This window comes from Hemicordylus capensis, chromosome 3, assembly GCF_027244095.1.
Source record: "Hemicordylus capensis ecotype Gifberg chromosome 3, rHemCap1.1.pri, whole genome shotgun sequence".
Taxonomy (NCBI): Eukaryota; Metazoa; Chordata; class Lepidosauria; order Squamata; family Cordylidae; genus Hemicordylus; species Hemicordylus capensis.
The window spans coordinates 270254613-270267689 of record NC_069659.1 but is presented as its reverse complement, the minus strand read 5'-3'; the positions used below and the strand labels follow the sequence as shown (position 1 = coordinate 270267689).

Here is a 13077-nt window from a genome sequence, read left to right as displayed (position 1 = left end):
GCATTTAGGGAGGTTATGCCCTCTCCTGATGATGCTGACATGGAGAAATAGATTTGGGTGTCATCAGCATACTTGGTGATAGATTTACAGTCAGACTTGATCAGCTGCACTTGTTAATGTTCTGCACTTTAAAAAAAAGAATTACAATAAAAATTATTTTGTATTCACTAATAGGAAAAGTGCTCACGTGACTAATCAGGATGAAAGTGTTCCTCCTTAGCTTCTAACATATATATGTAATTTGCCAATGTTTTGAATGTTGAATTTACCAGACAATAAAAGCTGCATTGTAGCATATGACACACAAGGTGGCAGTATAAACATGCATCTAGAGAGGATTTTCAGCATTTACTTTTGCAATTAGGAGTGGCTTTACAAAATCCCAATTAGAAAAATAACTCAATTGTGAGAAGACCTAAATTGTTGAAGATGCAACATTTGGTAAAATTGTTGAAGCCTTCACATGTTGATACACTCTTATTTACATTCAAAAGGCTTCTGAGAAACCCGTATCTGCTAGGATTGAGCTGAAACTGGTAGGGGCTCTGCCAGGAAATGCTGATGTACAAAGTACAAAACATACACAGGATCAGAACAGACATGGTCCCCAAATACAACATGGGACAACATCCAAAAGGTCAGGGTGGTTTAAACATCACCAGAGAGTTTGGGGGAATACTAGACCAGGGATTCTCAACGTTGGGTCCCAAGATATTATTGGACTTCAACTCCCATAATCCCCAACCAAAGGCCACTGGGGCTGGGGATTATGGTAGCTGAAGTCCAAAAACATCTGGGGACCCAACGTTGAGAACCTCTGTACTAGACTCTTAACTCATCATGTAACCTATATAGCTTATGGTGCATAATAGGAATAGCACAACAAAGTACAAAACATGGTCCCCAAACACTTTCCATAAAATGAACACGCAAAAAGCATAGCAAAGCATTTTCAGCAATCTAGCATGACAGATAGAAGCATTTCTCTTATTCCTACAAGGTTGTGTACAGCCAGCTCCAGGCACCTCAGAGGCAAGATGCCTCAAAATACCAGTTGCAGGGGAGCAACAGCAAGAGAGAGGGTATGCCCTCAGCTCTCGCCTGTAGGCTTCTCAGAGGAATCTGGTGGGCCACTGTGTGAAACAGGATGCTGGACTGGATGGACACTGGACCCTACATAGAACCTTTTTCCAGTCACACAAACATAAGGTTTCTCAGTTTCTCTCACCTCTTTGCAGTTAGAAAGCAATTGCAAATGAAAATCTCCCACTCTCTCTCCCCACCACAACCCCACAAAAGCATCCAGTACCCAGGATGGAATCACCTCCCACCCCCACCCCCAAATACCCAACACAACACAGGGGAGCTGCTGGCTGGGAATCAGAATTTGATTTCCAAGGTCTGCAGGCCAATCCAGAGCCTGGTGTGTGTGTGTGTGTGTGTGTGTGTGTGTGTGTGTGTGTGTGTGTGTGTGTAGAAGATACAATAATTATTTACCTCATGCTCTCCTGTACTGTAAGTGCCTTTCTTTACTGTAGACCAGGGAAGGACAATGTGTAGGCCAATCTCAATTAATCCACAGTTCTGCAATCCCTCCCACCTTCCATGGGGTGGGCAATTTGCATCCCAGTGTGGGTGTTCACTGATCACGGAAAGACATTAGCTTGCTCATTTCCAAATTGGTCAAGCCAGTTACCACTAGCTTTTCTCCTTGTTATGCTACTTCTTATCATAGAGGGAAGGCTCTGAGAGGCAGCCGTGCCTCCTTAGAACTTGCTGAGTTGCTACAGAGACAACACAAGGCTGACCATGTTATTCAACTGACTGATGAAGTTGAGCCTGTGAGCTTGCTGATGCTACCTGGCAGCCGGGGGGGGAGGGCATTGCCTCCCCCAGGAAATCCAGAGGGGGCTTGAGCCCCATCTCCCCCACCTGGTAGCCCAGAGGGGGCTTGAGCCCTGCTGGCCCCATGAAGTTTACACCACCACCACCCCCAAGTAACCAGGCATCATCACCTGCTGCTAGCTACTAGTGTCCCATAGGAGAAGCTGTAAAGATTACTGCTCTCTCAGTCAAAGACCTGCCTACTGCTAGACTAAGATAAAACTCAGTGCTAGTTTTGGTATCTTCTTTTGAATTCCTATGTGCCTTTCTTTACATCCATTTCCCCCTACTTTCCCCCAAGTCTTTATTCTCTGTGCAACACTTACTGCATAATAAATTTCATATATTTAGAAGTGGCTTCAGTCTGGTTTAAAAGGTTCTGGAGGATTACTTGCAGAACTCTTCCCCATGTGCTTCGTAAGTTCGTGTGCTACTGTAGGTTTGTTTTTAGAATAATATATTGTCTAGAACACAGCTATGGTAAAAAGTTGCCTCCATAGATTGGGTTTGGAAGAAAGACATTGCCAAGGAATGTGAGGTGGCCCCATGGGGTGACAGTATGTGCATACAAACGGGGATGGATGGATCAGCTTTAACCGCGTCCTGGCTTAGATCCGTATGGTTGTAAACACACATCCAACAGGACACTGAATGCATGTACTGGACACATTCAGGTGCCACAGAACATCATCCATCAAATCAATCCTTTCCTAAAACCAAGGACTGACCCTGTAATCATCTCAGTGGGTATGTCAAGCCAGTTGCAGGTTACGGATGTGAGCTGCAATTGGCCCTTCAAGCAGCTACTGCAGAAGTAATGGATGGAGTGGATGTACTCTGGGGTAAAGGCATCCACCCCATCAGCTGTCGGAAGAAGCCAGACCTTTCTTTTACTGTCCAGGGGATCAATTGATCCGCATTGGAGGCAATCAATCCTGCCATTATACGATGAGGTTTCAGGAAATGTTGCCTAACAAATGGGATGGGAGACTCCAAAGATGACAGTTTTTGGGCGATATTGAATCCATGGATTCAGATATGGAATTTGAAGGTTTTGCTGAAGATAATGGTGATGGGGACTAGGGATATACACGAAATGCAGTTCGGATGCTGAATCACAGCACATCCCTTTAACATGGAGAGATTACCCATCCCCTTTAAAATGGAGGAGAGCAGGTCCATACCTGCTGCTCCTCTGCCCACTGCCACTTCTTTAACTGTGGTATCCCCTCCCCCAGCTATCATTGTGCACTGGCTACACTCTCCCCCAGCTGCCCCTGTGTGACACCGGCATGCACATGGCCTCCATGCACACGCAACATCCATTTCCTCGTGCAAATGGCTGCTGCACATGAGCAGAGGCCACATACATGCCGGTGTCGTGCAGGGGAAGCTGGAGAGCGCCACTGGTACACACTGGTGATAGCTGGGGGCGCGCACCATGATTAAGGAAGTGTTGGTGAGCAGCAGAAAAGCAGATATGGACCTCCTCCATGTTAAAAGGGATGTGTAATCCATCTGTGTTTAAGGGATGTGCTGCGATTTGGCATCCAAGTAACATTTTGCGCACATTCCTAATGGGAACCCAGGAGAGACTTCCGACAATGAACCCCCCATCCTGCCTCTCTGTCAGCTCTGAGTGCAGACACCACCTTCCCCCTGTTCCTCTGCAGATCAGTAGGTTTGTAAATAAAGTTGTTCATATTAGCTACTGTCTATTTTCTACCACTATATGCTTATTCCCTGTACAGAAATAATAGAAACATAGGAAGCTGTCTCATGTCCATCTAAGTGCGTATTATGCATGTGGCCATTTTAGAATTGGAAAAAGACAGTATTAAATAACACAACCCCCTTTCATAACAGGCGCATTGATACACACCCCTGTAAAATGCACCCACCCCCCATATTTTGGAAATTGTGGGGCTGTGTGTGCTGGGAAATAAAGGAACAATTATGCCGTTGAGTCAGTGTCGACTCCTGGCGACCACAGACACACACACACACCCCAACAGGGGTATAGAACCAAACTGGGTTTCCCTAGGTTTATTTATTTATTTTGTTTAACATATTGGTATACTGCCCAAAACACAAGTCTCTGTGTTGGAATCAGAGTATCCCAAACACCCTCCAACCTGGCCCATGTTGGGCCAGGTCTAGCCTCCCCCATCCAGGTCTAGCCTCCCCTTGCATTCGGTGTAGCTGAGGTTATGTAGCAGCTTCAGCTTCCTTCACCAAAGCAGAAGAGGAAGAAGAGGGCAAGGGGACATCCTCAGGTTGAATAGGAGGCTCTGGAGATACAGAACCCCATGAGTCCTGGAGAAGGGTGCCCTCGCATCCTGCTTCTTTGGCTGCATCCGAATCAGGGTCTGGCTTGAGGGTGGAGGCTCAGAATCTCTCTCAGAGGAAGGTGAGTCAGCCTTGGGGATCATTTATTTATTTGTCAGATTTGTATAATGTCTTTCGTTAAAAAATAAATAAATCCCAAAGTGATTTACGGTGTCTTTAAAATATCACAAATATATTAAACACTTTGCACAAATATTAAATTTCAGTATTAAGAATACTACAGATCTATTAGTTTAAAACATTTGCACAATAGAACACAACAATTTATGGAGCATCCTAATACTCTGCATCTAGGCCCTCATCCTGCAGAGCTCCTGAAGATCTCCTGCCAGAAATATCAGAATCTTGGCCAATGCCCCACTGAATAAATACCTTTAATCTTCTGAGGAGGAGTTCAGATTCATGTGAGTTGATTACAATTAAGAGGGAAAATTATATCCTAAAACATATATCTGTATTTTTAATACCACAATGCTAGTAATTATGTTCATCTTTGTTGTGATAATATCTGGGTGTAGTCCCATGAAAACTGATCTGGACTTGTTATATGTATCTTCTTAAAGACAGCACAGTTCTACAGTTAGATTGCTTTGGCAGGAGCAGTGCAACCTTGCACTCACGACAGAGAGCAGAGGAAAACAAATAACCACAGGTAAGGCCAACCACGGTGCATAGCGAGAAAATGATGGCGATCAGCAATACACAGTCTTCACATTATCGGTTTGTTCTCTAAAGGCCTTATGTAGAAATATAAAGAAAGTTGATTTGTCTACATCATTTGAGCACTGTTCGTTAGACAGGTTGTAACCATAATTAATTAACTGCAGCAATGCTCTATTATTATGGCAAGCACCTCTGCCATGGTTTTCTAGAACTTAAGTTTTCTTTACAATATAGGCAATTTATATGATGTTGTTGACAAGCAGCTTGATTTACTCATAGGGAGATTGGCTTTTATTCTTGCTAGCTGGATGTACAACTATTGATGATTTTAACTGGGGTTTAATATGTTATTCTTAATATTTATTTTGTTGTTCAGCCATGCTGTTTTTAATTATTGATTTACTGTGTAGCACTCTGAGCCCTGGAAAAAGCCCATTATATAAGGTTTAAACAAAACAAAAGCTAAAGGTCCACGGCTGTTTGGATGAAGGGAGGGAAGTAGGACAGGAGCACTGATTCAGTTATGATCCCCATATGGGCAAGTCGTTCTGTTCTTAACTATTAGCAGTTATTCATTTATACATGGAATGGAAACAAGTTGCGATACATGCCAAAAAAAGAAGAAGAAAAAAAGGAAAGAAATCCCTCCACATGGAATCTATATCCTATATCCTTTCACATTCTGCAACTAGCTTTGTACCTCACACAACTATCTGGGGAGGATGAAGTCTCAGTGTCCTCCCAAAAGCAGCTTTGCCTTGTGAAAGACTTCTTAGTAGAGCCTCTTAAAGCACCAGGGCGCTTTCCAGATTAGACCCTGCAATGGGGTCACGTTGGATCTTGGAAGTGTGCTTTCACACTTCCTGCGTTGTGACACCGCAGTCCCTACGTGGACAGCAGGGTGCCGTTCACATTGCCAATGCCTTGTCTCGAATTTAATCACTGCAGTGTAGAGCTAGGACGTCGTATACATGGCGTAAGTAAGTTGCTGTTTTTTCGGGTTGTTAGTTGCTGCGAGACTTTCCCCCCTGTTGTTTACGTTATCAATGTGACTTGAACTGAGGCATTTTGCTGTTGTTCCAGCAGCTAGTCTGGAAAGCGCCCAGCCTGCTGCTAGTGCAGGAGGTTATATGTGGCTGCATCAAGACTGGATGCCCTCTTCAATCCTTCGCTCACCTAACATGCCTGAATCTGGAGCAGAGGAAGGGGATTTCCCCATTTACATCCTGCCTTATAGCTGATTTGAGCTGTCAGACGTCTCAAAAGCTGCAGAGATCGCAGGTGTAGCCGTAGTTCTGCAAGCCTTCTGAGGCCCTGATGATTCACTGGACCAGGACTACTGCTTGTCCTCACCGAGAATGTCCGTGGTGGAATAAGAAGGGAAGGGTAATAACTGAGGAATGCCTGGGCAGCATTACCAAGGTCAGTCAGTTTCCTTTGAAAGAGAGAGCTTTGTACATAGAGAAAGCAGAGCACAAGTTAAAGCAGACAGGCACTTCTACAAGGCAAATCCACAAAGAGCAATCTGGGAAGCCCCCAAGACTGCAACTCCAATTTCGGGAAACTCCAGTTAGACTGTCCACTCTCTCCCTCTGCTTCTCCCCCCCAAACACACACACCTACCTACCTTCCTCTGGGCTGGAGGGGTGTCACCTTCTTCAAGTCCTGATGATATCACATTCAAAACACAGAGACATCCCCAGCTGTTAGGAAACCATCCTCTAACCATTAGCCTTCATTTTTGAAACGTCAGCCATCCTAAAGTATTAACCAACAACCTGCCTCCCAGAGGCATCTTTTAAAGTGGTGATTTTATTATATTCAATGGGGGAACAATAGTGCCTCCAGTAGATGTTGCTGGTTTCTGCCTTATGTTTGTTTTTCTGTGTAAACCACCTTGAGAACTTTTGTTGAAAAGAGGTATATAAATATTTGTTGTAGTAGAAGTAATCGTAGTACCAAGGGAATGGTTGACAATAGCCATAATGATGTTTTAGAATTGAACAATTACCTACAGCTAAAAATCAGAATTATTTTGTGATATTACTATCTGGATCAACTCCATAACACTTTAGTACCGTCTCAGGTTTATATTTACTGTGGTTGAAACACTAGATCACATCTCACTTTATATTGCTATGGTGGAAACATGTAAATCAAACTAAAACAGTAGCATAGTAATTACTAAAATTTAATAACAGACTCTAATTCACAGGCAATCAGTTGAGTGGATTATTTCAGCCACCTTTAGTAGTCATCCATCTTTCAGATTTGTACAAACTTTATTGGCTGGGAAGCTAAACACATATTGCCACTTCAGTTGAAGAAGCATCAGCACAGCTTAGCACTGCTGCAGCTGAAGCACCATCCAAGGAAAGTAGTAGAGAAAGTAGTACCTTTTCTTTCCAAGCAAGGAAAGTAGTACACAGCTATGTAACACCTCAGAAGGCCTACTACTGGCCCAACTTCTGCTGCCTCCATCTCTCTGCCATGCCCTCATTTAACCTTTTTGTGTAGCAAAACTGATACAAGATAGAATGGCCTAATTTGAATAATTTTCCTCATTATGGAGGCCATTATATTTTGTTCTTTGGCCAGTTTGGACAATACATCCACCGACTTGTTCTAAATGTTTGGGAGAGAAATGTTAGTGCAAACATCTCTCTTCCCTCCCCATCATCAGTGAATTGCTGTTATTCCAAAACAAACACACACACCCTACGCAATTAGGTGGCAACATGTATTTAAGTGAACGCCGCCTTCTTCGTTATGAACCCTGCCTCCTATTAAGATAATCAGGGAAGGTTCATCTCAGGGTGCCACCCTGTAGTTGCCCCAAAGCTGGTGAACACACTTCCTGCTGAGATTAGAGCTGCTCCATCTTTGATGGATTTTAGGCAACAACTGAAGACACATCTCTTCAGAAAAGCTTTTTAGTTGAAGTTTTAGCTGTTTTAGTTGAATTTTATTGATTGTTATAACTTTAACTTTTATATATGTTTTAAATATGTTGATTTTGTTGTTGTTGTTCTTGTAAACCGCCTAGAGACTCTGGTAGAGGGCGGCATATAAATGTGTTAAATAAAATGAAAATAACAGGATGGTACACTGAATGAGGTAGCTGGGAGAAAGGTGCATCCGTGTGTCACCCCCCCCCCCCCACCAATGCTTGGAGGACAGGTTGGAGGATGTACCATTTGAACTGGCCCCTGACCTCTCTCATTCTCCCATTTCATTCTCCTTTGCATCTCTCTTCCTCACAAGTGTAAGGCAGGGGTGGGACATTTCCAGCTCGCTCCCATAAACTCTTTTAAACTTGTTTAAAAGGTTGGCTATTTATGTAGACTTGCCACCGCTGAGCCACTGGGCTTGCCCTCGAGCCTGATGGTTCTCACAAGGTTCTCACAAGCATGCAAAACTAGGCTGGGCTCCCTTAGCCCGGTTTTGCATGCTTGTGAGAATAGCCTCATTGGTTTCTATTCTGCACTTATGGGAAATATTGGATGAATGTGTTTTATTTGTCTCTAAACTGAGACTACTTCTCCTGTGAAGTTTATTATTGTACATCCTTGGAGAAAACTGCCTATGAAGGATTTACATATTAATAGTTTCAAGAGACTTATTTTAAAAGAAATTAAATGCTTCCAGACTAGGGATGTGCAAAAAATTTCGGGCACAGAACAATCTGTGCCCGAAATGAACAATTTCGGGTGATTTGGGGCCGAACCGAATCACCCCCGATGTCCCCCGATATTTTTCGGGCACGAGCCGAATCACCCGAATTTTGGGCACGAAAAATTCGGGTGATTCGGTTCTTCTGAGGTGTGAATTCTCATTCTATCATAGCAAATGAGATATTTTTCAATTAAACAACTCTCATGACCCCACTTTCACTTTTTCACACTTTCCTTTACTATGAATAATATGAGGAAGTAATCACTTTAGCACACTTCACCTTATGAAGACAAACCTCATACAAATAAATTCACCATAATTCACCCCACTGCCCAATCACTCTTAAATTGGGGATGGGTGGTAGCCTCCAGCCATTAGGCACTATCTACCAGCCCACCCCACTCCTTTGGGGCAGATCCACTTTCTGCCCCCAATCTGCCCCAAAGACACCCAAACTTCAAAAATTCTCAAAAAATCAGCCCTCTGCCCAATCCCCCTGAAATGGGGGTGGTAGCCTCCACCCATTAGGCACTACCACCCCACCCCACTATTTTGGGGTAGATCCACTTTCTGCCCCCAAACTGCCCCAAAGTCATTAAAACTTCAAAAAATCTCAAAAAATCAGCCCTTTGTCCAAACCCCCTGAAATTGGGGTGGTAGCCTGAACCCATGAGGCACTACCATCCCACCCCACTATTCTGCCCCAGGCCCCACTTTCTGCCCCAATATGCCCCAATCTGCCCCAAAGACATGAAAATTTCAGAAATTTACCAAAAATCAGCCCTTTGCCCAATCCCCCTGAAATTGGGGTGGTAGCCTGCACCCATTAGGCACTACCACCCCACCCCACTCCTTTTGCCCAGATCCCATGCTATGCCCCCGAACTGCCCCAAAGTCACTAAAACTTTAAAAATTCACCAAAAATCAGGATTTTGCCCAATCCCCCTGAAATTGGGGTAGTAGACTCTATCCATTGGGAACTACCACCCCACCCAAAAATTTTGCCCCTGGGCCCCTTTTTACCCCCCCGAATCGATTCGGATTCGGATTCGGATTAAATCCAAATCCGAACCGAATCAAGGGTGATTCGGGTGACCCAGATTCGGGCACAAAACAGAACAGGGGTGATTCGGTTCCTGTCCGAGCCGAATCACCCGAAATCCCGAATTGCACACCCCTATTCCAGACCTTTTCAGATCCACTTTTTGGAGCTGAAAGACAGAAGAGACAACATGCAGGACTTTAAACAAAAAACAAAAAAACCCCTCTATGTAACCAAACCAAGCTTTAGCAAATGTAAAATATACATTGAATAGAGGTTGGTTTAAAAGAACTTTTTTTCAATGCATGTTGGCAAGATTTTATTTCCATATTTAAAATGGAGCTAGAAGATACTCCATCAGGACTTGCCTGCTGATAGCAGCTGAATGACATAAACCCGACATGTATCCACAAAACGTAATGGTACCCATAAGAACTGTTGAAATCTCCAAAACTCTGTTCTACTGTTTCTGTTCACACAGTTACAGAGATCTTGCACAATTGCTTTATGCATTTTAGTAGATAGGACTACTCTGTATATGCAAAGGACTAAACACTTCACATGTGGGGGAACTCTGCATGGATTGCAGCTCTGGGAGTACTGTGTACACTCTGGAATACCTGTAGGGCATTGGATGTGGGATTTTGATTTGTTTCCCAAATCCACTGGGATAACTTAATTAACAGAGGAGTTTATCATATTATTTTAATTACCTTGACACACCTAATGAATCAGGATTATGATTATTAATCAGGATTAGGGGCTGGAGCTGCAGATCAGTGGCAGAGCATCTGGCCTACTTTTCTTCACCATGGAAGGGCAGATGTACTTTCACATATCATCCACCTTTACCTTGAAGTCCCTGCGAGCTATTGTGGAGCACTCCATACACGATTTGGCTTTTTCATTACACATTGGAGCTTGTCCCAATTAATTTTGAGTGTTTCTCCTTGAGGGTGGGCCTCCGAGATAGGCTGGGGATTCTGCTGGTGTACCTACCACCCCGCTACACTTAAGTCTCCCTACCTGAACTGGTGGGGGTGGTCTCGGAGGTGGCCTTGGGTTCCCCCAAGCTTATTGTTTTGGGGGATTTCAATGTCCACGCTGAGGCCCCCCTAGTGGGTGCAGCTCAGGATTTCATGGCCTCCATGGCAACCATGGGCCTGACTCAGTTGGTATCAGGCCCTACCCATGTGGCAGGACATACTCTGGGTCTGGTTTTTGCCGACTGGGAAATAAATTATCTGGAGGTGGGGGAATTTGAGACGACGACCTCCTCAAGTGACCTCAATGGGCAGTGGGGCTCATAGCAAAGAAGACGCTCTCTTAAATACCCAGGGCCTATGCCATTTAGGGCTTTATAAGTTATGACTAGCACTTTGTATTTTGCCCGGAAACCTATTGGCAGCCAGTGTAGCTCCATCAACAAAGGAGTAATGTGGTCTCTCCCAGATGACCCAGAGACCAACCTGGCTGCTGCATTCTGAACCAACTAAAGTTTCCGGACTACGTACAAAGGCAGCTCCAAGTAGAGCGCATTACAGAAGTCCAGTCTGGAGGTTACCAACAAATGTACCACTGTTTTGAGGTCATTGATCTCGAGAAATGGGCACAGCTGGTGTATCAGCCAAAGCTGATAGGAAGCACCCCTGGCCACCGTCTCAACCTGAGAAACCAAGGAGAGATGTTGATCCAGAAGTACTCCCAGACTGCAAACCTGGTCCTTTTGGGGATGTGTGACCCCGTCTAGAACAGGCAGATCAAAATCGTCTCTAGAGTTCTGACCCTGCACAATAAGTACCTCCATCTTATCTGGATTCAGCTTCAGTTTATCCTCCCTCATCCAGTCCATTACTGCTTCCAGGCAGGCATTTAGGTAAGTTATGCCATCTCCTGAAGAAGTTGACATGGTAGATCTGGGTGTCATCAGCATACTGGTAACATCCAGCTCCAAATCCCCTGATGATCTCTCCCAGTGGTTTCCTGTAGATGTTAAAAAGCATTGGACAGAGTATGGAGCCTTGAGGGACATCATACTTAAGTTCAGACAGGCGCGTAACAATGATAGGGCAAGGGGAGACATTTGTCTGGGGGCCCCACTGCCTGGAGGGGCACCCCAGGGGCACCCATTTCCCCCTGCCCAGCCCCATAGCCTCTCAGCCACTTGCCCTCTTCGCCGTCTCTCCTGCTTGTTCTGCTGGCCGCAATCGAAGCAGCAGGCAAGCTGCAAAGAGCTCCTTTTCTCCCGCCTCCCAGCTGATCGGCGGGTGGGCGGGGCTTCCATGGAGGCCTCCGTGTAGGCCGCAGTGAAGCCTGAACTCGAGTAGGGCCCAAGCCAGCCAGGAAGGAGGAGGTAGCCAGAGTGTTCTCGGCAGCAGAAGACCCCTTGCTGCCCTGCTTAACCCAGACCAGCATTTGCCAGGTAGAGTGTGAACTCCTTTTTGTGGTTACCTTTCCCGCCCCCCCCCCATATATAGGGATCTGCTTGCCATAGGGCTTGGATATGGGGGGGGGGAGGGACCGAGAAGTCTCTGAATATTTATTTTGAAACAGCTTGGAAAATTTGCTGACTTAAAAAAAACTATCTAAAAAGTCCTATAAGTGCCTTGTTTCATGGCAGAAAATTGCAAAAACTTCTGGAACAGTATTTTATTAATTTTATTTATTCATTCATTCATTTATAAATGCACTTATGTTCAAGTTGTTTTGCAACCCAGAAGATCTGAGTGAGAACTGTGAAGCATGTGTGGTGCTTTTATTTTATTTTTCTTGTGTGTGAACTGCTCCCCAATAACTTGCAGGGACTTCAGGGTCAATCTGGCCAACATGTGAATGCAGCACCTCCATTCCAGAGGAGATGTGTCTTAAAGGGCTTTAAAAGCCTCCTGTGAAAAACCTCCTGCAATCAAACTTGACTGAATTTATTCAGAATTCTGGGAAAACAAACATAGGTTCACCCTGCATGGTTGAAAGTCTCCTTTGCTAATCTGTAGCAAGGGGCCCATTTTAATAATTCATCTTTCTAGTGTGTTCTAGGCATTAAAAGTAATACAAATGTATAGTACTCAATGTATATCACTATATATTGTGATGTGTGTGTGTGTGTATTCAGTGAAATGTATTTGCAGGCAGCATACTTATTTTGGAATATCAGACTTAAATCCTTGGGGGCCTGGGGTGTGCGGAGGCCCTGGACTTTGGTGGGGGGGGGCCCATTTTAAAATCTTGTCTCTGGGCCCACTCCAACCTTGCTACGCCCCTGAGTTCAGATTTTGAAGAGCAACAATCTCCAATCGACAACATCTGGAATCTGTCTGTGAGGTAGGAGCGGAACCACTGTAAAACAGTGCCTCCCACCCCCAACACCCTCAGACGTTCCAGAAGGATTCTATGGTCGATAGTATCGAAAGCCACCGAGAGATCCAAAAGGACCAACAGAGTCACACTTCCTCTGTCTATTCCCA

General features: G+C 44.6%; 1 protein-coding gene across 1 annotated transcript in view; it reads left to right on the top strand.

Annotated features, from left to right (window-relative positions):
- LOC128350595 (pancreatic lipase-related protein 2-like) overlaps positions 1–13077 on the top strand; it is a 60986-nt gene that overhangs the window by 32610 nt on the left and 15299 nt on the right. The window contains exons 4-6 of the mRNA XM_053308992.1: positions 4528–4637; positions 4797–4885; positions 5980–6318. Of these exons, the coding sequence (XP_053164967.1) occupies positions 6214–6318 (105 nt within the window). The 5' untranslated portion in view covers positions 4528–4637; positions 4797–4885; positions 5980–6213. The remainder of the gene's footprint in view (positions 1–4527; positions 4638–4796; positions 4886–5979; positions 6319–13077) is intronic.